Consider the following 26,922-nt stretch of genomic DNA (forward strand, 5'->3'; position numbering starts at 1 on the left):
CCTCTAGCCGTCTCAGATGTTGGGAGTTGCCTTAGAATGAAGATTCAAAGTCTCTTTTGTGTTTTGTGGTCAGCCAGCTGCCACAACATGCAGACAACACAGAGATGTGGGAAAGGGAGAAGCAAAAGGAAGAGCTGGGAAAATCTCCAAGCCCTGCAGGCCAGAAGTTGGTAAAAGAAACCCATATCCTGGGGACTTAGAAAGACCACTGCAGCATGTGGTCAGCTCAGCTGCCAGATGCTGCAAGTTCCCAGGCCTGGAGCACTGCTGGTGTCCTGGGCCTCCTTGCTGGGTGGCACATGAGAAAAAGGGTACTGTCATCTTCGGTTCCCGAGGGACCAGCATTTGCTGTACTTTTGGGCAGCATTCAGCAGGCTTGTTCTGGCAGGGGAGGTTTGTCGCACCAAAGCAGTGTCTTTAGTGGGTCCATATGAACTTGCCTCTGTTGGTGTGCACTGCTGAAGGCTGTGGTTGCTGAGCAATGGCTATGGTGTCCTGCAGTGACTCTGTGACAGTGGCTTCCCTGCATCTCCCCTTTGACCGCTTTCTTCGGTTTTCCTCTCCTCCCTTCCCCAGAGCCTGTGCAGTTTCCAAAGGCCTTTTGGTCACTACTTTGGTTTGTGGTGTTGTGCAATAGAACCAAGTTAACAGTTAACTGTGTGTCATGAGGGATTTTGTCCCAGCACCACTTGAGGGTGTGTGGGGACTTTTGTCCTAAGTAACCACCCAGGACTCTCATAGCCAGGCACAGTGAGGGAAAGGAGCCACCGTCTCTTTTTCCCTGAGCCATGTCAGCAGACCTGGAGGACTTCTGTGGCTCCATCTTTTGGGTGAGTGGCTGCATCATCCCTATCACCCATTCTTGGGGTAGAATGTTCAGTGGAAGGGGAGAACAGTAGATCCCAAGGCTCACAGCTTGTTCAGCCAGTGGGACCCAAGTGCCAGTGGTCAGCAGAGATTCTGGTATTTCTCCAGGACTGCCATGGCACTGAGCACTGTGTGCTGCCTCTGTGGTATCCATGAGACAACAATGCAAATGGCTGCTCCCTGAGTGAGCCCCATCCTGTTTTATCCTCGCAACCCAGCTGGGAACACAGCACGGACCTCTTGGGGCTTGGCTCCAGCAAGGGGTGGTTGTGGGGGAGGCCCTCCCAGTTTCAGGCAGATAGATGGGTAGGGGACATCACCTGGGACCTTGGCTGAGTGCTGAAATGCTCATCCAGGAAGATGGGTGTTGAGGAGGGGGGGTATGACAGGGTGGAGCAGAGTGGGCAGGAGCTTCAGGAGTGCTAGCTCTTGTGCTGTAAGCCAGGTGAGGGTCAAGCCATCCCAAGTGACTTCTCTGTCTGTCCTTGCTGCCCCTAGAATGCCTCCTACCTCACTCGTCCGGATGCTGATCTGCCTGTGTGCTTCCAGCAGACTGTGCTGGTCTGGGTCCCCCTTGGCTTCTTCTGGATTTTGGCGCCATGGCAGCTCCTGCCCATGTGCAAATCCAGAGCCAAGAAATCATCTGTGACCAAACTCTACATCGTCAAACAGGTAGAGTGGGGCTGAGAGGGCACAGAAAGAAGGCTGGAGCAGCCTGGGATGGGAGGGGTGGTGAGTGAAAAGCCTCTGGGCTGGAGTTAGGTAAGGGACGGAGTGACAAGAAATTTGGGAGAGAAGGAGTAATTAACTAGGGCACCATGTGGGATGGAAATGTAAAGGGGGGCCAAAGGCAAGGCATATCTTGGACAGAGGTGATAACAGAGCTGGGATGCATGGGGAGGGAGGGCAGAGGTGTGTACTGTGGCTTCTCATCTTGTGGGCTGTTTCCTTCCAACCTTGAAACAATGGCAGTGCTCCTGTGGAAGTGCTGCAGATTCACATGGCCCTAGAACGCTCACCTAGACCAGGTTTGGGTTGGAAAGGGTGTGAGAGTGTATGGGACACGGTGCTTTTACGCCCAGCTGCATTGTCTCTCAGTGGTTCCCAGTAGTTCCCAGTGCCCACAATTGGATGGACCTCCCCTCATGGCTGCTCCCCTCTCTCCACAGGTGCTGGCTACTTTGCTGATGCTGACGGCAGTGGCAGAGTTGGCCCTGGCATTTGTAGAGGACACAGAGCAGGGCTCCCTGCCAGCTGTCCAGTACACAAACCCCAGCCTGTACATCGCAACCTGGGTAAGGGATCAGCTGGTAAATATGCTGTGTCACCAAAGAGACAGGGTGTGGGGCCGTGCAGCAGTAAACTTCCACAAAACAGAGATGAGCGGGAATCCATGTCCATGAGGGCAGTGTAGCCTGGGAGATGTGTAGGGACTAGCCCTGAACATGTGTGGGAGTACACAAGGGTAATAGGCTGAGAGCAGGTGTCTGGTTGTATGGTGCTCCCTCCTTTTATCCTTAAAACTGGGATAGGTACTATGCCTGTGAGTGTAGCTGAGGTTTCTGGCAGAAGCCATACGGGTTTCACAGGACTGATTGCACAGTGTGAACATCAGACCATGGCTTGCTGCTCTGGTGTCTCACAGCTTCACATGGGCTGCTGCTCAATTTTGTGTGGAGACTGGAGAATTGCCGCAGGATTCCCAGGCAGTGGAGAAAGCTGAGAACGTAGAGGCTTTAGTTTGATGGAAGTTGTGGCTATCTTGAATGAGACATGGGCTATTCTAACGGTCTTAACGAAGCCATAGGGCTCAAGAGCTACACTTAAAAGCAAAAGTAACACCCCCGTTTGCTATCCTTCCTATTTTGTCATGTCATTTACTTTCATATGCAGAGCTCATGTGAGATTACAAGCCAAAGGGACTGCCCAGAGAGGCTGTGCTGCTGGGTCTCTGATCTAGATTCAGTTCCAGGTCTGGAGGCAATATGTAGGAGACAGGATGTGACTCCTCACAGCTGGGTGTATTCTCAAGAATCTTGGGTGAGAACAGTTAAAAAGAGAAATAGTGCCTTGCTGTAATGTCAGACTGTCTTCAGACCTTGCTTTTCCTATGGGGATCCTGATCTTATGTCTTCCTGAAATAAACCTTTGCCCTGTGCAATTAATTCCAAAGCTTATGTAGGGTTGGCAGAGAGCTCAGACACTGGGATCTCAGTGTCTTCAAGGCAGTGAATCCGAGCAGATCATGTGTGCTGGAGTCCTGGGACACATGCTCTAAAGGTGTGTTTAGAGCCCAGACCTAGTCCTGCAGCCCTACCTGAACCTCTGACTGATTTTCCTTCCCCTAGATCCTGGTTCTGCTGATCCATGATGCACGACGCTTCTGCTTGTGCAGAGACTCAGGGATACTTTTCTGCTTCTGGACACTGTCCCTGCTCTGTGGGATATTGCCATTCCAGTCGCTCCTCCGGAGAGCCCTGCAGGTTGGGTTTAGCAGGAAGCTCTGCGCTTCCGCATGGTCTTGTTCTGTGACCAAAGAGAGTCCCTTAAGATTTCATCTCTTTACAAGATCTTAGTGGTATCACTGAGGTCCCGGCTGCCCTAGGGACCTTGGGGAACCAGAAGGGACCTGAGGATTTGCTCTTTGAATTCATCCTGTCTCTTTGAGGAGGCATAAGCTTTCCAGGACCAATTTCTCCTGTTATGGATTTATGGGAGGAGGTCAGAGAGGGAAGCAGGGAGGGGTGGTGAAGGGAAGCTGAACCAGGACCCGGAACAAGTTTTCCACCACCTTGTTGGTCCCAGCCTTGTTCACAGTCCTGGGGATGGATCTTGTCTCTGATTGCCAGGTAGCCTTGAGACAAGCCCCAACAGTTACTCTGGGCTCTCTATTCCTGCAGGCACCAATCTCCGATGTGCCACGGTTTGTCCTTTTCTTCATCTCCTATGGGCTTCAGCTGCTGCTCTTTTTTGTCTCGGGCTTCTCAGACGTCGCCCCAGAAACAAAGGAAATCACAAAGAAGGTGCGAAGTCCATGCGGGAGTGAGCTCAGGGTACCACATCCCGGCTGGTGTTGCACAGGGCAGGGTGGGCTCCGTGCAGAGACTCCTCCTGGCCCCTGTGGGAGGGAAGACCTGGAGGCTCCAGTGAGAGCTGGAGCCTACAGCCCAGGGCATCTGCATGTATGTCCAAGGTGGGGCTGCTTCTGGCTGCAAAATGGGGCTCCTGGGGCTGGAGCTGGCACAGTTTGAAACCTCTGGGGTACCTTAATGGCTGGGATTGCTGAGCCAACTCTTGTCAACTCCACCCCGCGGCATCAATGATCTCTTTATACCCACTTTGCTTTGTACCTTAGAACCCAGAGGTGACAGCCTCTTTCCTGAGCTCCATCACCTTTGCATGGTACACCAGGTGAGCAGGACTCCATGGGAGGTTGGGCTAGCAAAATGCAGGGGGGCTTCAGGGTTGGACCAGCCCTGTTTGGGGGAGCCTTCAGCACAGGCTGCTTGGAGTTAGTTGTGAGAGGCACTGTGTTTGGTTCAGTCTGAGCTCAGGGCCAGGCTGGGTGTGAGGGCTCTGCATTTGCAGCAAGGACTCTCCAATGTGTGTAGCATGGGAAACTTGCTGAGGGGAGATTTCTCTGCCCCACAGCATAGTTTTCAAGGGTTATCGCAAGCCCTTGGAGATAGAGGATATCTGGGAATTGAAAGATAAAGACAAGACACAAGCTATCTATGCTGTTTGGGAGAAGAACATGAAGACTGCAGTGAGGAAGGCCCAAGCGGAACTGGAGAAACGTAAACGCAAGAAAAGACGCTGGAAAGGTGACCCAGACCATGAGAACAACATGAGCAAGGCCCAGAGCCAAGACATCCTGGTGCTGGTAAATCCCTTCCTACTCTTGGCCTTGCATGGGACAGGGAGATCCAGGTCCAGCACTGGGGAGCAGGGTCACCTCACCTCCCTGAAGTCTCCTTTGCTGGGTTTTCCCTTCTTTGATTCTGCAGGGCCATGGGCAAGGACAGGGGAACCCATGAGAGGGTCTTCACTGTCCTTAGTAGATCCCCATGTTTTGAGAGATCAAGAAAGTCTCCATCCTTCTGCCCTACAGAAAGACAGTAACTACCCTCAAGTCTGCAGTACAAGCCATTCACTTATCTCTGTCTTCTCCTACCCCAGATACCTCCCAGCAATGAGGTCAGAGTGAACACCACTCTGTGATCACCCCTGGCCTCAGATTCTTCCTGGGATGGCTGATTTTTGGTCTGACAGGTTCAGGCTAGTCTGGGGTTTGCAACAATTGTCTTTGGCACACATAAGAGGTGATAGTACAGGGGGTGTATGACACGAGCAAAGATCAGCAAGAGAGAACATGCCAGGAGGTAAAGCTGAGGCTTCATTCAGGATGCCTGATGTGGGGGCTGTGGCACTGCCCTGGAAGCATCCTTCCAGATACAGGAAGCCTGCACAACCATCTCCTTTACTGCTGTGTGGGCTTCCTTCTAGGAGGAGAAGTCAAAGAAGAAGAAGGGTGACAAAGGGGACTCTGGCCCTCGCAAGGATTTCCCCAGGGGCTGGTTGGTGAAAACCCTGTGCAAGACCTTCTGGAAGAATCTCCTTCTATCAGTGGCTTTCAAGGTGGTGCATGATGGACTTGTGTTTGTCAGCCCCCAGCTGCTGAAGTGAGTTCTTTCTCTCTGTTCCTGTCCCTGCCCTGTCCTGGCTTTGCACCCAGCCTCACCACCTCCCTGTATGTGCTGTATCCAACCCCACTATCTCCATATGTGTACCTCTCCCAGCCCCACACCCCGGGGACTTCCTATGCTCTCACCAAAGGTGTGAGAATGCACTGGGTTACAGTTTAACTGATCTGAACTGGCTGCCAGCTCTTACAGCTGATACCTTGCTCCCTTCTCCCTACATCCATTGTTATGCAGTCCTGCTCCCTCTCTGGAGACAGTCCTGGCTCTTATCTGGAGCCCTTCATGAGTCAGTCCAGCTCAGCCCAGCAGTACCTGCCCTGTTTGTTTTGCAGAGCTGCACAGTTTGTGTGGATGATCTGACACAAGTGACCCACTTCTGTATATGAAACAGAGTGTCCCTGGGGTGAGGGTCCCCAGCTTGCCAAGCGTCAAGCCAGGTGTCTGGGCCGGGTCTCTGTCACTATTCTCGTGGGGATTGTCTCCCTGCGTTGGTTTGGAGTATCCTGCCTGGGTCTATCTCAGTAGGGTGTGGATCTCATGGGCCACTCTGCCCTCCAGGCTGCTGATCGCCTTTGTATCGGATGAGGAGTCCTTTGCCTGGCAAGGATATCTGTATGCCGTCCTGCTCTTCCTGACTGCACTGATCCAGTCCCTCTGCCTGCAGCAATACTTCAGCTTATGCTTCCAGCTCGGCATAAAAGTGCGTGCCAGTCTCATTGCTGCCATCTATAAGAAGGTTGGTATGGCCCTGTCATCACCCCAGTGATTTCCTCTGAGCTGGGCTGGCGATACCGGCATCCACTGCCTGCCTCATCAGCCTGGGGAGACTGGGGTGTATGCCCTTCACTTCCCAGTAAGTCACAGGGAGAGTTTGGCTTGTGGGACACCCGCCCAGCACTGGGGACACTGTGGGTGCTAGTTCTGTCTGGGACCCGGGTGCCGCAGCCATGTGTTTGACAGCTAGTAGGGGATGAGGAAGGTTACTCTTCAGAGCAATGCAACACTTAGGGCAGCTGCTGCTGGGATTCCTGTACAGGGATGTGCTTCTTTGCCCCCGGCATCCAGTGGCTCCTGGTGTGCAGGCAGTGATGACAGCACCTGTGGCCAGCAGAGAGGCACCAGGAGCAAACTCAGGAGCAATTTCAGTCTGGCCTGCTAATTCCTTGTTCTGCACCATGCTGCTGGCAGCCAGGTTGCTCCCAGACTGGCTTGTGGTGACTATGCTTTCCCTGTCCAGGCACTCACCATGTCCAGTGCCACCCGCAAGGAGTCCACGGTGGGAGAGACTGTGAATCTGATGTCAGCTGATGCCCAGAGGTTCATGGACATGGCCAACTTCGTTCACCAGCTGTGGTCATCCCCCCTGCAAATTATCCTGTCCATTGTCTTCCTCTGGGGAGAGCTGGGCCCTTCTGTCCTGGCTGGAATTGCAGTCATGGTGCTGCTGATCCCCATAAATGGGTTCCTGGTTGCCAAGGCCAAAACCATCCAGGTCAGTAGTGGGTGCAAGATCCGCCCCAGCCTCCCACTCCTGATGCCCTCTGTTGCTCCCCTCACTTGTTTCCCACTCTCCCCCACCCTTCCTTATTATGCTGTGGATCTTTCACAGCCTAGGAAGTTTGTCAGACTTGGGCTGGGGGTGTCTCTATCCTGATCCAGGGGGGTGATCACCTGAGATGAGCAGGAGGCAGGTGAGACCTGTTCTACTGTCATAGCTGAATTTGAACAGGGATGGGTGCAGTCTTGAGGTCTGAAAGTGAGATATTACTAACTATAAAATAAAGCTTTAGATTCTACCTGACAGCAGGGTGCTGTTTTTTTTTTTTTTCCCCCAGGTTATCCAGATCCCCAGAGAGCCAAGGTCCAGCTTTGTGGGATGTCTTCTTTGGGCTCTGGAGCCCATCGTTCCCTTCCCTGTGGTAGCTCAGATGTATTTCCAAGGGTGACCTGCTGTCTGGTTTAGATGACTTCTGGCTCTTCTGTTTGTAGGTGAGGAACATGAAGAACAAGGATGAACGCATGAAAATAATGAGTGAAATCCTCAATGGAATCAAGGTGAGGATTGGAGTGGAGATTCCCTGGGCAGCTGCTGCACCCCTCTTCTTGGTGCACTGTACCTGGAAGCAGCACACCTCTATAAACCTACAGCATCAGCGTTATAGTCTAGTTTGGGGCCCCTGTGTCTGGGGTAGTCAAGCCTCAGTCTCTGCAATTCCCTTGGATTCCTCACTTTTTGAGAGGTTGGCTGAGGAGGAGCTCTGGGTACCTGGACCCAGACTTGGAAGCCAAGAGGGGGTTTACTGGGGGTTTCCTGGGTGACTGTGGTGGTGAGCAGGTTGCCATGCTGGCAGAGGGGCTGACAGTGACCTGTAAGCCAAGGATGAGGGAGTAGGAATGCTGTGGGGAAGTGCTATAAGCCATGGGGCAGGACAGGAGAGGGGAGATTCAGCGGCCAAGCAGGCTTCTGAGCAAGCCAGGAGCTGGTGACCACTAGCAAGCTGAGTGTGGAGGTGGGCATTCCCATGAGACCAGCACCCACTCACCCTGCTCAACCCACAGATCCTGAAGCTTTTCGCTTGGGAGCCCTCATTTGAGAAGCGAGTCAATGAGATCCGGGCACGTGAGCTCAAGGACTTGGTGAACTTCAGTTATCTGCAGTCAATTTCTATCTTCGTGTTCACGTGTGCCCCCTTCTTGGTGAGTGCCAACAGGCTTGGGGAGGGCTGCACCTTCCTCAGACCTGGGGCTGGGCTGTATCCAAGGGGATGGGAAAGGTTGGGAACCTCGGCTGGAGTGCTCCTGCAGTGAGGAAGTGGCTGTCTGACAGATGCCTGGGATGCTGAGTATGGTCCTGGCTGCTGGCAAGAGAGGTGTGGTGGAAAGGGATTTCATTAGAGTGGTGAAACGGGTCCCAAAGGAGAGGGGAAGGAGGAGAACAGGTCCCTAGCAGGAAGTCACTGCTGAGGCTTTAGGGGAGCACAGAGGGTCTGGGCTGCATACAACTGCACTGATGGCAGCTTTCCCTGCTATCTGTCCTAGGTCTCCTTGGCCAGCTTTGCTGTCTACGTGCTGGTGGACAAGAACAACATCCTGGATGCACAGAAGGCTTTTACTGCCATCTCCCTTTTCAATGTGCTGCGCTTCCCCATGGCCATGTTGCCCTTGGTCCTCTCTTCCCTGGTGCAGGTCAGCCCTCACATAGGACAGGGGGTGCAAAGGGATCTTATGATACCTCTGCCCAAACCAGCACATGGGGCTCAGGTGTGTGATGGATCTGGGCCTTGGGGCAGGGGTCAGAGCACGCGACTCTGCTGGCAGCGGGGTGGGACAGGACTCGCAGATGTAATGCTGACTTGGGGCTCAGAGGTTGGGTGGGGGCTGTGTGTATGGGGTGCTCTGCTTACGAGCCAGCCCACCCAGCTGCACCCCATGCCCACGTGCCATTCTCTTCCCACCACGGCAGACAAATGTGTCGACTGTGAGGCTGGAGCGCTACCTGGGTGGAGAAGACTTGGACAGCTCAGCTATCCACCATGACCCCATTGCAGGCAGGTGAACCTCCAGGTTACCCCCGTGGGTCACAGGCTGGCCCAACCCTGGGCTTTCCCAGCCCTGAAGGATGGCTCTCTGCTGACAGGCAGTGCTGTGCGTTTCTCGGAGGCCACCTTTGCCTGGGAGCAGGACGGCAATGCTGTGATAAGAGAGTGAGTGCTCTGCGCCGTGTTGGGAGCGGATGGGTAGGGAGAAGAAGGATTTCTGTGTGGTTAGTTGGGGACGGCAGTCACACCTCACAGTGCTGCTAGAAGTGTGCGCACCAGAGACACTGCTCTGTGCTGGTCCCACGCAGGAGCCGATGAGTGACCTGGCAGTGCTGCTTCCTCAGCCCTCATGTCTTTGCAGTGTCACCCTGGACATCGCACCCGGGAGCCTGGTGGCTGTGGTGGGGGCTGTGGGCTCAGGCAAATCTTCGCTGGTGTCAGCCATGCTTGGGGAGATGGAGAATATCAAGGGACACATCAACATCCAGGTGAGAGGACCTAGCTGGTGCAGGGGGTTGTGGGGCTGCTTGGGAGCTCGGTGAGGAGGCAGCAGGGCAGGACTGGTCCCGGAGTGGTGGCTGAGGTCAAGGACAGGCTGCAGGAGGTGTCAGTGCTCGGGCTGATCCTCTGACAAGGTAGCTGTTCTTGTGTCTCTTTCCAGGGCTCCCTGGCCTACGTCCCCCAGCAGGCCTGGATCCAGAACGCCACACTGAAAGATAACATCCTTTTTGGGTCAGAATTGGATGAAGCCAGGTATCAGCAGGTCATCAAGGCTTGCGCCCTGCTTCCAGACCTGGAACTGCTGCCTGCGGGTGACCAGACAGAGATTGGAGAGAAGGTATCAGCCCTGAGCACCTGCAGCAGAAGACAGAGCTGTTGCTCTGTGCCAGCCCAGTGCTCAGAGAGGTCCCTTCCCCTCCAGGGCATTAACCTGAGTGGGGGCCAGAAGCAGCGAGTCAGCCTGGCCCGGGCAGTGTACAGCAATGCAGACATCTACATCCTGGATGACCCGTTGTCTGCTGTGGATGCTCACGTTGGCAAGTACCTCTTCAAGCATGTGCTGGGGCCAAAAGGGCTGCTGCAAAAGAAGGTGAGCACCCATGCCCTCCTCCCCACCAGCTGGCCAGGCAGGAACGGCACTGGCACAGTGTTGACTGCCCAGGGAAGTTGGAGGTTGCTTGCTTGGGACAGAGAGGGGTCCTGTGGCTTTCGTGTGGGGCTGCAGCAGGCAGAAGAGGCCTCATGGGCCCCCAGATGGGTGCCCTGTGTGCCAATAGTCAGGCAGTGATAAAAGTAAGGGATGGAGAGCCTGCAGGCTCGTGGCAGGGGGGCAAGGCGTGCTCTGATGCTCGCTACCCTGAAACCACTTTGTTGCAGACACGGATCTTGGTGACGCACAGTATCAGTTTCCTGCCCCAGGTCGATAACATCGTGGTGCTGGTGGCAGGAGCAGTGTCTGAGCATGGCTCCTACAGCACCCTGCTTGCAAACAGGGGGGCCTTTGCCCAGTTCCTGAACTTGTATGGCAGCCAGGAGGAGGATGCTTCAGAGAAAAATACCACAGGTACTGGGAACACAATGGGGCTGCAGCCTTTAGCACTATGTCCCCTGTCAGTTCTCCCTCCAGCACAATGGATTTCTTCCTCCTCCTCCTGCTGTACTGGGCTTGCAGCAGGGTTGGAGAAAGTGTGATGTGTGGTGGTAGGACACAGCCTGGGCCTGGGGTGCGCACTGGAACTGAGCGCAGCAGAGGTGTGGTGCGTGGGATCTGCTCTCTCCTCAGTGCCTGGCCGTACATTCCCTCATCCTTGTGCTTATAGCTGTTACTTTAGCTGAGGATGAAGAGCAGAGTGATGAAGACGTTGAGCCTAGTGTGGAAGAGGGCCCTGATGATGTGGTGACCATGACCTTGAAGCGAGAGGCCAGCATCCGTCAGAGAGAGTTCAGTCGCAGGTGAGAACTCAACCTGAGCTCTCGGCTCTCTTCCCTGGGCCCTGCATTGCTCCCTAGGAGAAAGGGGGCCTGGGGGCTTCCCTGGAGGGGTTTTCTGCAGAGAAGGGGCTGGATGCTTCCCTACATGCTCCTACCACCAGCTGGACTGGGTCAGGAGCATCTGATCTTGCCTATTCTCACATTAGTGTTTCACAGCCTTACTCTGTGATCTTCCTTGAAATTCCTGCTGCTGGATGGTTCTGCTTTTGGGGGGATGAGAGCTATGATTTCATGAATGCAAATGCATAGGGCTTCCACAAGGGTCATTCAAAGCTGCCCCAGTTAGGACATTATTCCCCAGAGAGCTCCAGCACTGGAGTCCCAATACAGCACAGGGATGGTCCCCCCAGGGAAGTAGGACCCATCCAGCACCCTGTGACTAATGGTGCCCATCACCTCCCTGCAGCCTTAGTAAAAGCAGCACCAATTCCTGGAAAAAGACCCAGGAGGAGCCCCCCAAGAAGCTGAAGGGCCAGCAACTGATCGAGAAAGAAGCTGTGGAAACTGGCAAGGTGAGGAAGATGGATGGATGTAGCACTGTGCTGCCCTGGCTCAGTGCTACAAGACCCTGACTGTGGCTCAGAGAAGCTGGTGCTGGCTGGCTGTGGTACCATTGCAGCCAACAGACACTGAAGGAGACAGATCTGCCTGGGACTGGTGGGCAAGGTGGTGGAGAGGAGCCCTGTGGGCATCAAGACGGGAGTTTCAAGGCTGTGCTGGGTGTCACTGGCTGCAGTTTGCTGGGCAGCAGTGATGGGCTGAATTGGTCCACAGGTGAAGTTCTCCATGTACCTGCGGTACCTGCGTGCTGTTGGCTTGTGGTATTCTTTCTGGGTTGCCATGGGCTATGTTGGGCAGTACGTCGCCTTCGTGGGGACCAACCTGTGGCTCAGCGCCTGGACTGACGATGCGGAGCGCTACCTGAACCAGACCTATCCCGTGGAGCAGCGAGACCTGCGGATCGGTGTCTTTGGGGCACTGGGGGTGTCACAAGGCGAGTGTGGGAACACAGGGGATCCCGCTCACCTCGGCTGTGTGGTCCAGAAGGGATATGGCTAGCAAGGCCTGCAGCCAGCAGTGCAGCAAGAAGCAGGGGACCCAGCATTGTGTTCATTTGCCTGCTGCTGCCTTCCTTATGGCTCCTGGCTGAACTGGGGACAGATACCAGTCTGAAGCCAGCATAAATTGCCCCAAGAAATCTGTGTTGCTCCCTTAGGTTGAAGATCACTGTCCTTAATCAGTTTGGAGATAGCACTAGGGCCCAAGGCTTTCCAAAGGGGTTAGCATTATTCCCCTGTGGTGGGATGCACTTACTGGGACCTCCCAAGAAGATGGGATGCAGGACTATCACAGTGGCTTGCTGCAGAGATTCTGGCTTGGAGCTGCTTGATGTGTCCCTTGAGCCAAAAGGTGCATGGGGCCAGTGTCACACATGAGCTGGAGATGACTGCCCTGTGCTCTCCTTGCAGCTCTCTTCCTGCTCTTTGCAACCATATTGTCTGCTCATGGTGCCATGAGAGCCTCACGGGTTATGCATCAGCAACTGCTCAGCAACATCCTACGTGTGCCCATGAGCTTTTTTGACACGACCCCAACTGGCCGCATTGTGAATAGGTTTGCCAAGGTAAGAGAACAGCATCAACATGAAGAAAGTGTTTGTTCCAGCAGGTCTGGAGAGCGTTGGGTGGTGGCATAACCCTGTTGCTGTTCAGCACTGCACAGATGAGCCCAGATCAAGGCCTGGAAGGGACCAGAAGGGCATGGTGGATATGAAGCTGACTGTGAGGCAAACCACATCCTGGGCTATACTAGGAGGAGAGTGGCCAGCAGATCACAGGAAGTTATTATCTCCTCTGCTCACTGCTAGGGAGGCCACACCTGGATACTGTGTCCTGTTTTGGGGCCACCTGGTCAAGAAGGATGTGGAGAAACTGAAGAGGGTCCAGAGTAGATTACTGAGAGGCAGGAGCCTAGAGCTCATGTCCCATAATGAGTTGTCCTTCTGGTTATGGCCAGTCAGCAAAATATACAATCTTTGCTATGTAAATGAAGCTCGTAAAGCAAAGAGAAAACAAGACAGGAGGGAGAATACAGACAGGTAGCTTCAAGTGTGCTGCCACTCCACTTCTTCCTTTAGTGCCATCTTTTGATTTCTGGGAATAAAAATCTCTCGATATATCAAGCATATGGGCCTGCTGACCTTACTTTGAGATGAAGGGAGTATGTGATACCCAGATAGGAGATGGATGATTACCAGCTGGACACCCGGGTGCACTTGCATAGACCTAGAGTCAGCCCTGTCCCTTTTTCTGCCACAATTCCTGCTTCTGCATCCTGGGTCAAGATGAAGATGTGGTTCCCAAAGCTGGTCTGCGCAACAGGGGAATATTATAGGAAGCTTCTCTGTTAAATCAGCTGTTTCCAAGCTGAGATCTGTGGCCCTAAATGGGGTTGTGACCTTAACACCAATTCAGTGTTGTCCAGTATTTTTGCAAGCGTCTGGCGCTGTGTTACCATATGAGTGTGTAGGAAGCCTGTATGTGTGGGGCCTTTGCATTTCTCTCTCTCTGTAGTCACTGACTGCTTCTCCACGCTTCTTTGTATGCTCCAGGACATCTTCACGATAGATGAGACCATTCCCATGTCCTTCCGCAGCTGGCTCTCCTGTTTCATGGCCATCATTAGCACATTGCTCATGATCTCCCTGGCCACACCTTTCTTTGCTCTCATTATCATTCCTTTGAGCATCTTCTACTATTTTGTGCTGGTGAGTAATTGGGGCTTGATAGACGCTTCTGCCCTGCTTAGAGCAGTATCTTTGTTGCTGCTGGGCTTTGTCTTGGTAACCAAGCTGTGTACCTCATTTCAGCGCTTCTATGTCTCCACATCACGCCAGCTACGGCGTCTGGACTCTGTCACCAGGTCTCCCATCTACTCCCACTTTGGTGAGACAGTGTCAGGCCTTTCTGTGATCCGAGCCTATGGACACCAAGAACGGTTTCTGCAGCAAAATGAGAGCACCATGGACATAAATCAGAAAAGTGTTTACTCCTGGATAGTCTCAAATAGGTGAGTTTTACTCCTTATGCCACAGCACAGCCTGCAGCACCTCTTCCCAGGGGCTTCTGGGTCCTGAGGGCAGTCCCTGAGATGCTACAGTCCTTCCTCTTGATCTTAGGCCTGAGAGTCTGTGTAGGAACTGGGGGCGCTCGGGATAGGGACACCATCTGTGGGAAGGAGACAGTTTAGGGTGATTTTGAAAGCCAGAGTGTGGCCCTCTATGAACTGTCCAGACCCTGGGCAGGGTGAGGTGTGCTGTCAAGGGATGAGATACTCTTGGTGGGTTCTGGTGTTACTGGTAGATGCTTTGGGTGTGTGACGATTGTATAGTTGGGGCTTCTCCGATACATGGCATCACCAGCACAGGAGGTTACATGTGAGACCCAGGGACTGACAGATAAAATGAACCTGCTTGCAGAACTGGCCACAAATCACATGCTGTGTAGGTGCAGGTACCATGTGTACAGTGCTGGGCTCAGGGCTGGGTGCACAGTGATGCTGGTGGGGTGCTGGTCTTACTGGTGGGCCCTGTGTTGGGTGCAGGCAGATGCCTCTCCCACCACCCCTCAGCTGTCCTCCTCTGGTGCAGGTGGCTGGCGATCCGTCTGGAATTCGTTGGGAGCCTGGTGGTCTTCTTCTCTGCACTTCTAGCAGTGATTTCAAAGGACGCTTTGGAGGGTGGCATCGTGGGTCTTTCTGTCTCTTCTGCCCTCAATGTGAGTCAATGAAAGCTTTTTCTTATTCCAGGACAGGGCTGTTCTTGGGAGCTCTGGGCTGGCTGCAGGATGCTGCCCTGCCTCCACCTCTGATCCATGGAAAGGGAAATAGCTGGGGTATCTCATCACCTGATGAGCTGCTATGAATCCAGGGGAGCACACATCCTGGTGTGAGGGGGATACTTGCTACCGTGGGGAGGATCACGGTCCCACTGTGGGTCAGAGGTGCTGCAGCAAATCTTTTGAAGGGCAGGGGACAAGGGGGATGTGGCTGGAGAGTAGAGAGTTAGGGGCCAGTCCAGGCATCCTTGTGCCCAGGCTGAGTCAGGGGGAGGTTGTTCCTGTGTCTCACTGAGCTCTGCACCCTCTGGCTCTGCCATGCAGGTGACCCAGACACTGAACTGGCTGGTGCGGACATCTTCAGAGCTAGAGACGAACATTGTGGCTGTGGAGCGGGTACATGAGTACACAAAGGTGAAGAACGAGGTGAGGAGAGCAGGGTCCAGGCAAACACCTGCTGCACAGCTTGGTGCTAGCCAGCATCGCAGGGTGCAACCCCCCTAATGCTCCTGTGCCCCCAGGCTCCATGGGTAACAGAAAAACGTCCACCCTGTGGCTGGCCCAGCAAAGGCGAGATCCAGTTTGTTGACTACAAAGTTCGTTACCGACCTGAACTGGACCTGGTTCTTCAGGGGATCACCTGCAATATTGGGAGCACCGAGAAGGTGAGGACCTCTCTGCCTCTGCCCTCACTACACTCTTTCCAGATTGACACTGTGTTAAAGTTGTTTCTGTCCTCTTGTCTTCAGTCTGTGGGCTGGGGAGGGATGGTGACAGAACATGGCTCCTGAAGACTTGAGCTGCAGGGCAGACACCAAAGGAGACAGTCTAGGAGATGGCGATTGCAGGTGCAGGGCAGGAAGGCCCACCAAACCAAGGAAGAAAGCATCTGCCCTGTTTTCTTCAACCCCGTCAGCTGGTCTAAATAGCTGCTTCCACAGGTTGGGGTTGTGGGCCGGACCGGGGCTGGAAAATCCTCCCTCACCAACTGCCTCTTCCGGGTGCTGGAGGCTGCTGGAGGGACAATCATCATTGACGAGGTGGATATAGCGACGATCGGCCTCCACGACCTGCGCCAGAACCTCACCATCATTCCCCAGGTGAGCTGACCCCACCTTCCCGTGTCTTGCTGCTGCACATCCTCCCCAGGCTCTGTTCCCTGGGCGACATGTTGCCCTTAGAGCATCCCTGGGTGCTGCAGAGAGTCCAAGGGCCTGTGAGCATGCCGTTGCCACCTCCCCTGCCCAGCTTCAGGCAGGATGAGGCCAAACATGGGGGGCCTGGAGCAGCTACATTCAGCCCTGCTGAATGGCTGTGGCGTGGCTGAACATGGTGCTGTCCCTGGCAGGACCCTGTGCTCTTTACTGGCACCCTGCGAATGAACCTGGACCCCTTTGACGAGTACACAGACGAGGAGGTCTGGAAGGCCCTTGAGCTGGCCCACCTGAAGACATACGTGCAAGACCTTCCTGAGGGGCTGCTGCATCTTGTGAGCGAGGGAGGGGAGAACCTGAGGTGAGCAGAGGACCAGAGGTGTGCCCAGCTCCCCTCCCTTCCCCTGGTCCCAGGGACCAGCCTGGAACAGCAGCAAAGTGGCTGCGCAGGGATGAGGGCACAGAAGATTCTGGGAGTGAAGGTGGGAGAAAACAGTCCAGGAGTCGGGGCTGTCAGGGAGCCAGTGTGAGCCAACTGTTCCATGGTGGCCCAGAGGGTAAGATGCTGAGGGATGTGGTGCTCAGGGTGGCAGATGATCAGCTGGGGAATGCCAGGGAGGGCTGGGCAGGCACGGTGCTGGGGTCAGGGCAGTAGGCTTGCAGAAGCCCTGCTGGTGTCTGCCTAATAATGTCTGTTCCCCACCTCATCCCAGTGTTGGGCAGAGGCAGCTGGTGTGTCTGGCCCGGGCCGTTCTCCGCAAAGCCAAGATCCTCATCCTGGATGAAGCAACGGCAGCTGTAGATCTGGAAACTGATCATTTAATCCAGACAACGATCCGGAGTGAGTTTGCTGACTGCACTGTTCTTACTATTGCCCACCGCCTTCACACCATCATGGACAGCAACAGGTACTGTGGGGCAAGGGGAAAGGGGGGATATGGGCTGTTAGGGTGGGTGGGGGGTGGCCAGCGGCAGAAGCAAGGATGCAGCCAGAGGAGCAGAGGTGGATGCGGTGCCCAATATACAGAGGTTCTAGGAGAGAATAACAGAGGAATGGGAAGGATGACCATGCAGTAGTTATGTCTTTGTGGGGAAAAACATTTTTGTGGATCCTTCTTTACAGTAACAGGCCACAGAGGTGTTGTTGACACCTTATGTGTGTGTCACCCTGCCAGCACAGGGAGGACAGCTGTGCCCTCACCTCCATGCTGAGAGGAGGTGAACCACGTAACGTGGCTGTAGAAGTGAGGGTCGGTGGGGCTGTAGTGCTGGCGCCAGCAGCACTATTGGCTTGGATCATGGGTGCTCAGGCCTTCTCATTCCTTGCTGCCAGGGTGATGGTGCTGCAGGCTGGGAGGATTGTGGAATACGACAGCCCTGAGGAGCTGCTCAAGAAGCAGGGCGTCTTCTCGGCGATGGCAAAGGACGCTGGCATCACAAATACAGAAACCACCGTGCTGTAGGTGGAGTGGAGCAGCGTGTGGGTGTGTGCACGGGCAGCTCGCTCCCACTGGCACTCACCAAGCAGGCACTGATGTCTCCCCGCAGCTGGGCTGCCCAGGAATTTGTCTCTCTGCAGCATGGAAGCAGAGAGGGTGGCTTCTCTGTTTGTCAGGGACAGAGGATCTAAACCTGAGCGAGCTGTTAACCTTGCCACCACACCCTGCCAGCTGTGCACATGAGGGTCTGGAGCTGCATAATTTATTCCAGTATATAGGGGAAAAGTTATCTGCCAGGCAGGGAGACTGCGACCACATTAGGGGTCTTAAGTTTTTGTATTTCACCATGCCAGGGGAACCTAGCTGAGGGATGCTTTCGCACTATGGAATGAAATTTACGGTTTAACCTGAGTGAATGTTATAATTTATTCACTTTTTGTACCTGTTTCTAGTCTTCCAACTAAAAGTCTGACTGTAAGGCATGCTAAATGAGCCTCGGTTTAGCTTTAAACCTGGATAGTGTTTGGGGGAAGCTGGTAACGCAGGTTATGCAGACACACGTGTTAGGGAGTCCAAATTGAGTGGCACAGCTGTACCCAGGCATGAACATTACCCTCTGGCAGCAGAGGTGGAGAAGCCAGGGCCTGCATGCTTTCCCTATGGCTACAGCTCCCTTTGATTGTAGTGCAAATAAATGAGGCAGTCCCTGGAGCTATTGTAACCGCTAGCGGGGCAGATTTTGGGCTGTGACTCCAGACTACAAACTTGATTGTGGTAGGGAAAAGCTGGAGAGGTGCAGGCACATGTGCCTGCTACACTGACATGCACACACACAAAAATATGGTGATTACTGCTGACAAACTCTTGACCTTTCTTTGTTCTTGGGCATGAAAGCCAGGAGCTGCAGCACTGATGGGCTGCTGGCATGCAGGGAGCCTGTGCCCATGTGCACTCAGCCTACCCACTTAGAGCAGGGCAAACCCCTTCACCCTGGCGGGTGGCAGGAGGGACACAAGCCGCCCACAGCCCCAGCTGAGTCATGTAACACACAGCTAGGGGAAAAGGGCAGTGAAATCACTTAATCTCATCTTAATGAAGAACTTTCTTGTGAGGGTTTCCTAGTGCCTGAGCTGCAGCTGGCACCAATGCAGAAGCGTGCTGGACCCCACCAAAAGGTAAATGCTCTTCCTGGCCTTGCAGGGTCTGTGTGAAGTCTGTGGGCTTTGCCCCCCAGCCCAGCACTAGCCAGGCACTACTCCCAGCTCTCCTGACACTTGCACAGGCACGTCCTATACACAAGGGCAAATCTTTATTTACAGAGCAGCAGTACAGGGGATATAAACATCGCCTCAAGAGAAGGGAGCATCCCTCCTTCAGGGCACAGCAGCAGCGGGTAAGACACACCACCCCGGCAAAGGGCACCACATCCCTCCTGGGGAGGGCCTTGCCCTCCCAGAATGCCAGCACTGTCTCCAGTGCCCTGCAGGAAAGCACAGGTGAGGCAATACTGGTCAAAGCCCCCAGAAAATTAGTCTTGATGACAGCCTGTGCTTTGCCTTCTGCCCTGCCCCAGCCCAGAGCAGCCAGGTGGGCATCTCAGTGCAAAGATGGGTTTTGGGCACTGGAGGTACTGCACTGACAAGGGAAGATGGCATTCTGGACCTTTGGCTCACCTGGAAGACGAGAACCTGATGGTTGCTGCTAGCAGCAGAGCTTGGAGAAGCCCGAGCCCCCGGAAGACTAAGCATGGGGATGAAGCACCCACTGGGGGCTCTGATGTGGGGGCTTTCAGAGTCTGGACCCATCCCAGCCCTTGAGCTCAACTATTCTCAGTGAACCTCAGAGCTGCTTCCCCAGGCAGGGTGTAGGTGTCCCACCCTGAGGCTCTGTGCAGACAGGCTGGGCTCCTGCTGCTGAGAAGGCACAGGGAGCACATTCACAGGGCCTGGGTTGCTTTTAAAACTATTTGGCTAAAGATGGACTCCAGAAACTCAGCATTAGCCTTCCACAATTTAAAACCACAGCAGCATCTCAGCCTTGGTTGAGCCTTACCCTCCTGGGTCACTGCCCCAAGCTTTGCTCCCCTGCTCCTGGCTGGATGCAGGAGGCTCAAACAGCACAGGTGAACTCACCCCTGCCCTCACACAAGCTGCCTGCTTCTGCCAGTCCTGCCAGTCCACCCTTCCTCCCCAGAAGCAGAGGTGGCAGCCAGCATGGTGGGGTCCAAGAGCACTGCACGGCTGTGACGGACACAGCCTCAGGGTGAGCATTAGGGGCTGCAGGGCTGGCCAGCCTCCCCAAGGCCCCTGACAGTCCCAGCAGGCACAAGGCACAGGGTGCAGGCTCCTGCCCGCTGCCTCACGTGTACTCTGTCTTCCGAATGTAACTGGAGGGCACATAGCCCTGCTTCCCGTGCGCCTCGGCCAGCCACCACTCCCGATTCCCCGTGATGTCCTCAAACTGCAGGATCCTGAGTCTCTGGTTAGCTGACACACTCAGCTCATTGGTGTTTCGGCCTTTGAAGGTGTAGAGAGCGTAATAGACCTGCCAAACAGAGGGAGAGCGTCAGTTGGATGGTCACGCCACACAGCCTTGTTGCCATGTTGCACAGGATGCATAGGCTTTTGCTCCTCTCCTCAGTGACAGTCTCAGCCTCGTCCTGGCCTCTGCCAGAACTGCCCCCACCTGCCCACCCCCATTTGCAGCCTAGTTCTCTGCCTCTGGACCTCTGCTGTGGAGCCAAAAGGTTTCATCCTCCACCTCAGCCCTTTGGGACAAAGCAGCCTCCACCTCCCACCTGTCCCTGGTCACAGCCATGGAGGAAAATGATTCAGCCCCCACTCAATGAGAGGGTCAGCCCCCAGCATCCCCAGTCCCCCCACCACAGGGAGGCTGAGGGCTCACCTGGTTGCCCTCTGACTCGCTGCTCTCCAGCCCAGAGTCTCTGTCCTCCACTGAGGGCACAGGTCTGAGATGTACTTTGGCGGGGTGCCCGTTGCGAGAGCTGGGGCTGCAGCCCAGCTCGGGGCGGCTGTAGTGGCGCTGAGATGTCCCAGGAACAGCCTCCAGTGGCACCGTCCTGTCACCAGAGCTAAGATGGGGCAGAGAGGGGGAGTCCATCTCTGAGAGGGGCTGCGGGGACTGGTATGGGTCTGCTGGGGAGGCTGAGTCCTGCAGGGGTTTCTGAGTGAAGGTGACGGCCGCCCCACTGGGGCTGAAGGTCAGCGTGGTGTTGCTCTGGGGAGAGGAGCTGCTGTGCTCTGACTCATTGGAAGAGTGGCTGCCCACAGAGACATCCGACTGGCTGCGGCGTGGGTTGTAGGACTTCAGAAAGGAGCTATACACAAAGCCCTTGGTCACTGCAGAAAGGGAGAGGAAGGGAGCTCAGACTGGGGCACAGGGGGACCAGAGGAGGGGACTCACAGCAGGTGCCAAGGTTAGGGAGCAGCCACCTACCCCCGTTGTCTATAAGCCAGCGATTCTGACTGCCCATGGGGTCCTTCTTCTTGATGACACCCACGATGTCTCCTTCCAGCAGTGAGACATCCAGGTCTTGGGCAGCGTTGAAATTGCGGTCTGCCTGGAAGAGACTGTCTGGGGGATAGCGGGCCAGGAGGGCAGCTCGGATGTCATCCGACTGCAGGAGGTAGCTGGCCTGCAGAGGAACAAGGCAGGTGTGAGTGACTGTCCCAGGCTCTGCAAGCCCTGACATGGGGCAGCTGAAACTCACCAAGCCGACAAGGGGCTGCCGCCGGGCAGACTGCCGCTCCACGGTCTTCCTTTCAAAAGGCTTCTTAGGAGGTGCCTGGGACTCTGGGAAGAAGGTGAAGGCCTGGAGCTGCTGGAGGACTCGGCTGTGCTCATCCTGGAAGATGGCAATGAGGTTCCCCTCCCTGCTGGACACCTTCAGCAACTGGAACCAGAGCAGGTTGGGGGTCATGGTTAGGTGACAGCTGCTGGGAAAAGTGGCCAAGAGCTACAGCAGAGACCATGTCAGCTCCCGGGCCAAGTGGGGCTCTGAACCCTGCTTGTGACTTGCATCAGGCCCAGATTTGCAGTCCTGTCTGGACTCAGCTCTGAGTGGTCCCCAAACTCATGACCTGAGCTTCTCCCAGGAAAATGCTGTCCTGCCGCTGCTCCAGGAGCCGCTAGAGACTTCACCATCTCTATGCACAATTGCATCATGACCCCACAATCCTTACCCTGACAGCATCCCACAGGAGCCCTCCCCAAGGCACTCGGGGCCTGAAGCTGCAGCAGCAGCTTTCCCTGCAGTGGGATGGGTCCCAGTGAGGCTCAAGGACAAGCCCTGTGCAGAGTTTAGTGCTGCACTGAGCCCGGAGTGCTGGCTGTGCTCCAGGAACCCACCGACAACAGGGGTCTCAGCTCTTCCAGGGCCAGGTGCACAAAGTCACAGTGTGCCTCAGCATAGCCCCGCACACAGCTGGCAAACAGCTCCTTGGCGAAGCGCAGGAACTTGGGCAGCTCGTCCAGCAGCTGGGCATTGAGGGCCTCATAGTTGTTGCGGGCTGACTGCAGCTCCTCCAGCGTTCGCTTGTCCTTCAGCTTCTCTGCTCGCTCTGTGCAGTTGTGGAAGTCGAGGAGCTTGTCGAAGCGTTTCTGCACCAGCTTGTGGGGCCCTGCAAACATGCTGAGCAGCTGGTTCAGGGGCGAGCTCACCAGCCGCTCTGTCCGCTCTTTCTGGTGGGCAGAGATGCAGACAGCAGGTGAGATGAGGTGCTCTCCCACCATGCGGTGAACACCAGCAGCTCACCTTCCAGCACACAACCTCCCCAGGACAGCATAGGGTCCACCTTCTTGATGGCACCCACCAGAGCTTCAGAGGTCCCTTCCAACAGGAATTATTCTACAATCTTATAAAATGTGCTGGTGTGGGCAACACTATGGGAAGTACCACTCACATAGAGAGCTGTAACATTTCAGGTTGGGCTGAAAAAATGGCATGCTCAATACACATCATAAACTCACAGGCATCAAAGCTCTCAGGAGTGAGGAGCCTAACAGGAGTGCTCCCACCTCTCCCAGGCTGTGTTACCCTCCCTGCAGCAGGCCCCCAGAGGGGTGTCCCCAGCACACGAGAGCACAGCCTCACTCACAAAGTTGGAGAAGAGCTGGTCGCTGATGAGCCGATTCACTTTCTGGAACTGGTCCAAGTCCCCACTGCCCTTCTCCGTGCACAGGTCCCACATGCTCACTGCTGCCAGCGCCTTCATGCACGCCGACTCCTGCACCAGGGACACACAGTCGGCACCAGCACAGCCATGCTTGCTGACCAGGAGAAGAGGCCTCCCAGGGCAGCCCAGACCCTCAGAGACCACCTGCCTGGCAGGGCTGAGGGCAGGAGCACTGCCCAGAGGCACTGCAAGTACCCACCATGCAGGCAGGAGGGGCAGTGCATGGTGAGCCTCACTGTTAGGCATCACACCCAGACTGACTCACCCGGACGTGTTGCAGGTAGAGGGAAAGATCCCGGATGAAGGACTTGATCAGCCGCTCCTGCATCCGGAAATTTTTCTCTGTCTCTTCAAAGGCTTCATCCTTCAGCTGTGAGAGAAATGTTTCATGAAAGGCAATGCAGGACTCTGGCAGCTCCCAGAGTGCAAGATGCGGGGCCTTCTGCCCACAAGCCTGACGGCAGAGATGGGTGGTTCAGACCTTAAGCTTACTCTGCCTTGCAGGCCTGGATCAGAGCTACTCATCAGCGAAGGGGTGTGGTGGGACAGCAGATAGCACCACAGAAGCACCACAGGGTGGAAGTCCACCTGGCAGCTGATGCACATTACCTGGGGTGCAAAGCCTGTGAGATGCTTGAGGTGGCTGCTCACACGGTTCGATTTCTTGATGATAGAATGGAAGTTGAGCTTGGAGATCTTCTCCATGAGGCTATCCTCATCCCCTTTCCGGTACTTTAGCACTAAAGAGATTGATGAAGAAATCAGAACCCTTGTCAGCACAACACCCATGTCTTACAGTGCCTCATCAACAATTGCTTTACTGGCTTTCCCCTTCCCTAAACCTCTGCAGTCCCAAGTACCCCACGTATATCATATACCATACTACACCATACATCATCTTGCAATCCAGCACTGTGCCACCTATAATCCCCTATTTGGCTCTTGATATGCCCTACAGTTTGTAGACCCACCATTCAAACTTTTCCATAGGATTATACATAGTGTTAACATAAGATGACATAGGAGATGGTGTACAATAATCACTGGACGTACAGAAGGTATTTATATTGTTTCTTTAGCAAATATGAGCAATCATTACAGGCAGCCTATGTCATCTCAGTTTCAGTGACGCTATGTGGAAAGAGTAAAGTGTAAGACTTGCATGAGTCAGGGGACTCTAAGGGAAAACAGGGAGGGTGGCTGATAGGACAAAGCGAAGAACTTTCTCCGTCTGTTCAGTCCCAGGGAGGCTGCACTTGGATACCATGTCTAGTTTTAGGGCCCCCGGGTCAAGAGAGATGTGGGAGAACCAGAGCTCCTGACCTACAGGGAAGGCTCAGGCCCCACAAGGAGAGCTGGGGGAGCTGGGCGGGCTCAGCCTGGCTGGGAGAAGGCGGAGGGGGAATCTGCTCACAGCCAGTAGCTACTTGAAGGGCAGCTACAAAAGTGATGGGGCCAAACTCCTCGGAGGAGTGCCAGGCAATACAAGGAAGGGCAGTGGCCACAGATGGCAGCTTGGGGGCTTTGGGGTGGATCAGGGAGCACAGCTTCACTGTGAAGGTGGTGCAGCCCTGGCACAGGACAGCAGAGAGGCTGTGAAATCTCCATCCTTGGGGGTCAGTGAGAATCGCCTGGAGGGAGCGATTGGCACTCTCCCCCAGCTCTACCCAGCTACTCACCCAAGTCCTTCCGGCGCTTGTATTCATTGATGTTGACATTGATTTCTTTGACTGCGAGGACAGCAGCTGTGAGCGGTGCCTTGTCAGGGTGAGTCTCAGGCGTGGCACTCAGCAGCTCCATCAGCAGCAGTGGGTACCGCATCACCCTTTGCACTGGCTTGATGAGGAAGGAGCCCAGGTTAATGTAGTTTGTGCAGCCCCTGGGAAGTTGGGACAAAGGAAATGCACCAAGTTTCAGTCCAGCTCTGCCATGCAAATTATGCCCCCTAACACCAATGCTTCTAAATCCACTGTATTCCCTTAGGCATGCCACCCTTTATCTCCAAACTCACTGCACTCCTGAGCCTCCAGTGATTTTAAAGCAACCGTAGGATTCCAGACCTCACTCACACCAGGTGACCCTTTCCAGCCGGGATCCTCACCATCACCAGACCCACTGCAAAATCCCACAAGGCACATCCTCAAACTAACCAGAGTGCCACTTGTCTCAGACTCTGTCCCACCACCCAACTGCCCAGATTTGGCCCCACTGCAGGACAGACTGACTGCGCTCACATTGCAACCAGTGCAGGGCCCTCTTGGCTCCTTGGAGTTGACAGCTCTGAAAACCTGTTTTCTGCCCAAGACCTCCCCTCACCTCATCACCTGCCTGTGCTTCCTGCCTGTGTAGCCCATCCATTGCCTCTGTTGTGATCGCGCCACAGACACCCAGCTCCTCCCAGATGTGGCTCCATGAGGAAGGCACCGTTAGGGCCCCACAACATGCACCCAGCTGGTGGCAGGAGGTTAGTTACAAGGGAGCAGCCAGGCCAGGCCAGATGGACAAGCAGGGACTAACAGGAAGGATACACTTACCACTCACTGTACAGGCTCCTGCCGGCCCACAGAGTGCCGAAAAGCAAAGAAAAGCAACGGGTTAATGGGGCAGCAGGTGTGCAATCCCGCAGCCAGTGCCTTTGCCCTGTCCCGCAGTGATGCTGCCAAGGCAGTGGGCAGCCCTGTCCCCCCAGAGCAGCAGCCAGTGCTGCTGGCTTCCAGGGCATTAACATCCACAAGCTGGAGCCCTGGCAGTCGCTGAGCCAGGCAAAGCGTCTCCTTTCCTCACCAGCCATGGCAGAGCAGGGCTTGAGGAATAGGAGTTCTCAGTCCAGGACATACCACCTTCCCTGTACCCTGGTGGCTTCTGCTCAGTTTAGGGGGGCCTACAGGTGTTCCAGCACCTCTGTATTGGGGCAGGGGGCCATTTGAATCCAGAGCCTGGTCAACTATGCAGTGACACAGCCATCCCCCCTCCAGTTACCACCTGAACTGTCCAAGCACTGCTGGCAGAGGGGCAGGGATGTTGGAGACTGAACCCCCTGCCCCAGCCTCGTGGCCACCACAGCCAGAGGCTCCAACCTGAGGCTATCCAGCAGGTCCAGAAGTAGTTTCTGCATCTTCTCATCCTTCTCATAGGTTTCCAGCAGTGCGATGGCCTCATCATGGTTCTGGCAATACACCCTGTAGACGCTCTCCAGCTCTGCACGCTGTGCCAAGAACACTGGCCCTGTAGACAGCAGCAAAGCAGGACTTCAATGTCTCCTGGTCTTCAGCTGCCTCCAACAATGCTGGTGTGTCTCATGGTGAGACGCCCAGTGTGCCTGTTCCACACACAGAGCTCAAGAAGACAGTGGTACTAGAGCACCCAGGGTGCCTGCTCATCACCCACTATCACAGAGAGCTCAATCGATCTAGGTCTCCCAGGGGTGAGAAGCAGGGACACTGGTCACTGGAGCCACACAGAGAGCAAAGGCACAGGCTGCCCAAGGCCTGAGTGGCAAAAGCTGGCAGCACATGAGTGAGGAGTGGGGCTCCGCTTCAGGGCAAAGGGCCACAGAGGGCCACAGGCACCGTGCTTTTCAGTATAGCGACCCATGGGGCAACACAGATCTCCTTGGCTTTGTTGCTGAACTGATGAGTGGTGACAGGGACCACCGGGGAGGAAGCCCAGCCCCAGTGATCCTCTCCCACCATTTAAACTGTTTTGGCCCACCACTAGCAAAGCCCATCCTAGAGATAAGTTATCAGCAGAGTTCATACCAATGGCATCCGAAGCCTCCAAGGTGGACAGCAGATGCTTGGAGAAGCTAATTACCGTGTGGATGTTTCCAAAAAGACCCTCAAAGTCTATGTTCTGCATCTGGGAAATGGGAAGAGAGATGTTCTGGATGGGGAACATGTCCCAGTCAGACCCAAGAGCCCCTCCTTGCCCTCCTGCAACCCATCAGTCCTCAGCTTCACAGCAGCCACCTGGTGTGACCTCCTCCCATCACAGTGACTTCCGTACTCACTCCCTCATCCCCCAGTGCACTGAAACTCTCACTCCTTATGTGTCCTACCAGTGTCCTCCTCTTTCCCACCAATTTAATCACTGACACTGTTCACCCGTCATTCTCCCTCTCTTCCCACCAACTCTGTCCCCATGCCAAGATCCTACATTTTCTTTCTCCTGACAATGAATTTAACCTACAAACCAAAT

At 54.9% G+C, this 26,922-nt stretch overlaps 2 protein-coding genes across 7 annotated transcripts in view; one reads left to right on the forward strand and one right to left on the reverse strand.

Moving 5' to 3' along the window:
- The first annotated feature begins 461 nt into the window (after nt 1–461).
- On the forward strand, nt 462–18,421 carry ABCC2 (ATP binding cassette subfamily C member 2). The gene is made up of 32 exons (XM_032994525.2): nt 462–830; nt 1,366–1,539; nt 2,037–2,162; nt 3,216–3,350; nt 3,768–3,890; nt 4,223–4,278; nt 4,519–4,750; nt 5,374–5,549; nt 6,129–6,306; nt 6,808–7,062; nt 7,560–7,625; nt 8,130–8,267; nt 8,610–8,756; nt 9,034–9,122; nt 9,212–9,274; nt 9,471–9,597; nt 9,771–9,947; nt 10,032–10,199; nt 10,487–10,673; nt 10,930–11,062; nt 11,508–11,613; nt 11,876–12,095; nt 12,571–12,725; nt 13,713–13,868; nt 13,971–14,170; nt 14,751–14,877; nt 15,262–15,363; nt 15,459–15,602; nt 15,879–16,037; nt 16,286–16,452; nt 16,805–16,999; nt 17,425–18,421. The coding sequence occupies exons 1-32, from the start codon at nt 789–791 to the stop codon at nt 17,552–17,554; spliced, it is 4,653 nt and encodes a 1,550-aa protein (XP_032850416.2). The 5' UTR covers nt 462–788; the 3' UTR covers nt 17,555–18,421.
- Nucleotides 18,422–18,822: 401 nt separating this feature from the next.
- The window catches only part of LOC104365220 (dynamin binding protein), a 34,790-nt gene continuing 26,690 nt past the window's right edge, over nt 18,823–26,922 (reverse strand). For 5 of the 6 annotated variants that reach the window (XM_042789754.1, XM_042789763.1, XM_042789761.1 and 2 more), the window contains 12 exons: nt 26,484–26,583; nt 25,803–25,950; nt 25,260–25,277; nt 24,405–24,604; nt 23,335–23,465; nt 22,991–23,095; nt 22,648–22,776; nt 21,899–22,231; nt 21,261–21,443; nt 20,987–21,185; nt 20,435–20,889; nt 18,823–20,074 (listed from right to left, as the gene is read on the reverse strand). In XM_042789754.1, coding sequence (XP_042645688.1) covers nt 19,889–20,074; nt 20,435–20,889; nt 20,987–21,185; nt 21,261–21,443; nt 21,899–22,231; nt 22,648–22,776; nt 22,991–23,095; nt 23,335–23,465; nt 24,405–24,604; nt 25,260–25,277; nt 25,803–25,950; nt 26,484–26,583 — 2,187 coding nt within the window. In that variant the 3' untranslated portion in view covers nt 18,823–19,888. The remainder of the gene's footprint in view (nt 20,075–20,434; nt 20,890–20,986; nt 21,186–21,260; nt 21,444–21,898; nt 22,232–22,647; nt 22,777–22,990; nt 23,096–23,334; nt 23,466–24,404; nt 24,605–25,259; nt 25,278–25,802; nt 25,951–26,483; nt 26,584–26,922) is intronic. The other variant, XM_042789771.1, reaches the window with a different exon arrangement.

The sequence above is a fragment of the Tyto alba genome, unplaced genomic scaffold (assembly GCF_018691265.1).
Source record: "Tyto alba isolate M040663 unplaced genomic scaffold, T.alba_DEE_v4.0 Super-Scaffold_1, whole genome shotgun sequence".
NCBI classification, from domain to species: Eukaryota; Metazoa; Chordata; class Aves; order Strigiformes; family Tytonidae; genus Tyto; species Tyto alba.

Excerpts from the sequence above, each read along its gene's own strand:
- ABCC2 (XM_032994525.2), top strand. The coding sequence starts at position 789 with ATGTCAGCAGACCTGGAGGACTTCTGTGGCTCCATCTTTTGG. Across the intron at positions 5,550-6,128 it reads GTCAGCCCCCAGCTGCTGAA|GCTGCTGATCGCCTTTGTAT; the intron begins GTGAGTTCTTTC and ends TCTGCCCTCCAG. Across the intron at positions 10,674-10,929 it reads TTCAGAGAAAAATACCACAG|CTGTTACTTTAGCTGAGGAT; the intron begins GTACTGGGAACA and ends TTGTGCTTATAG.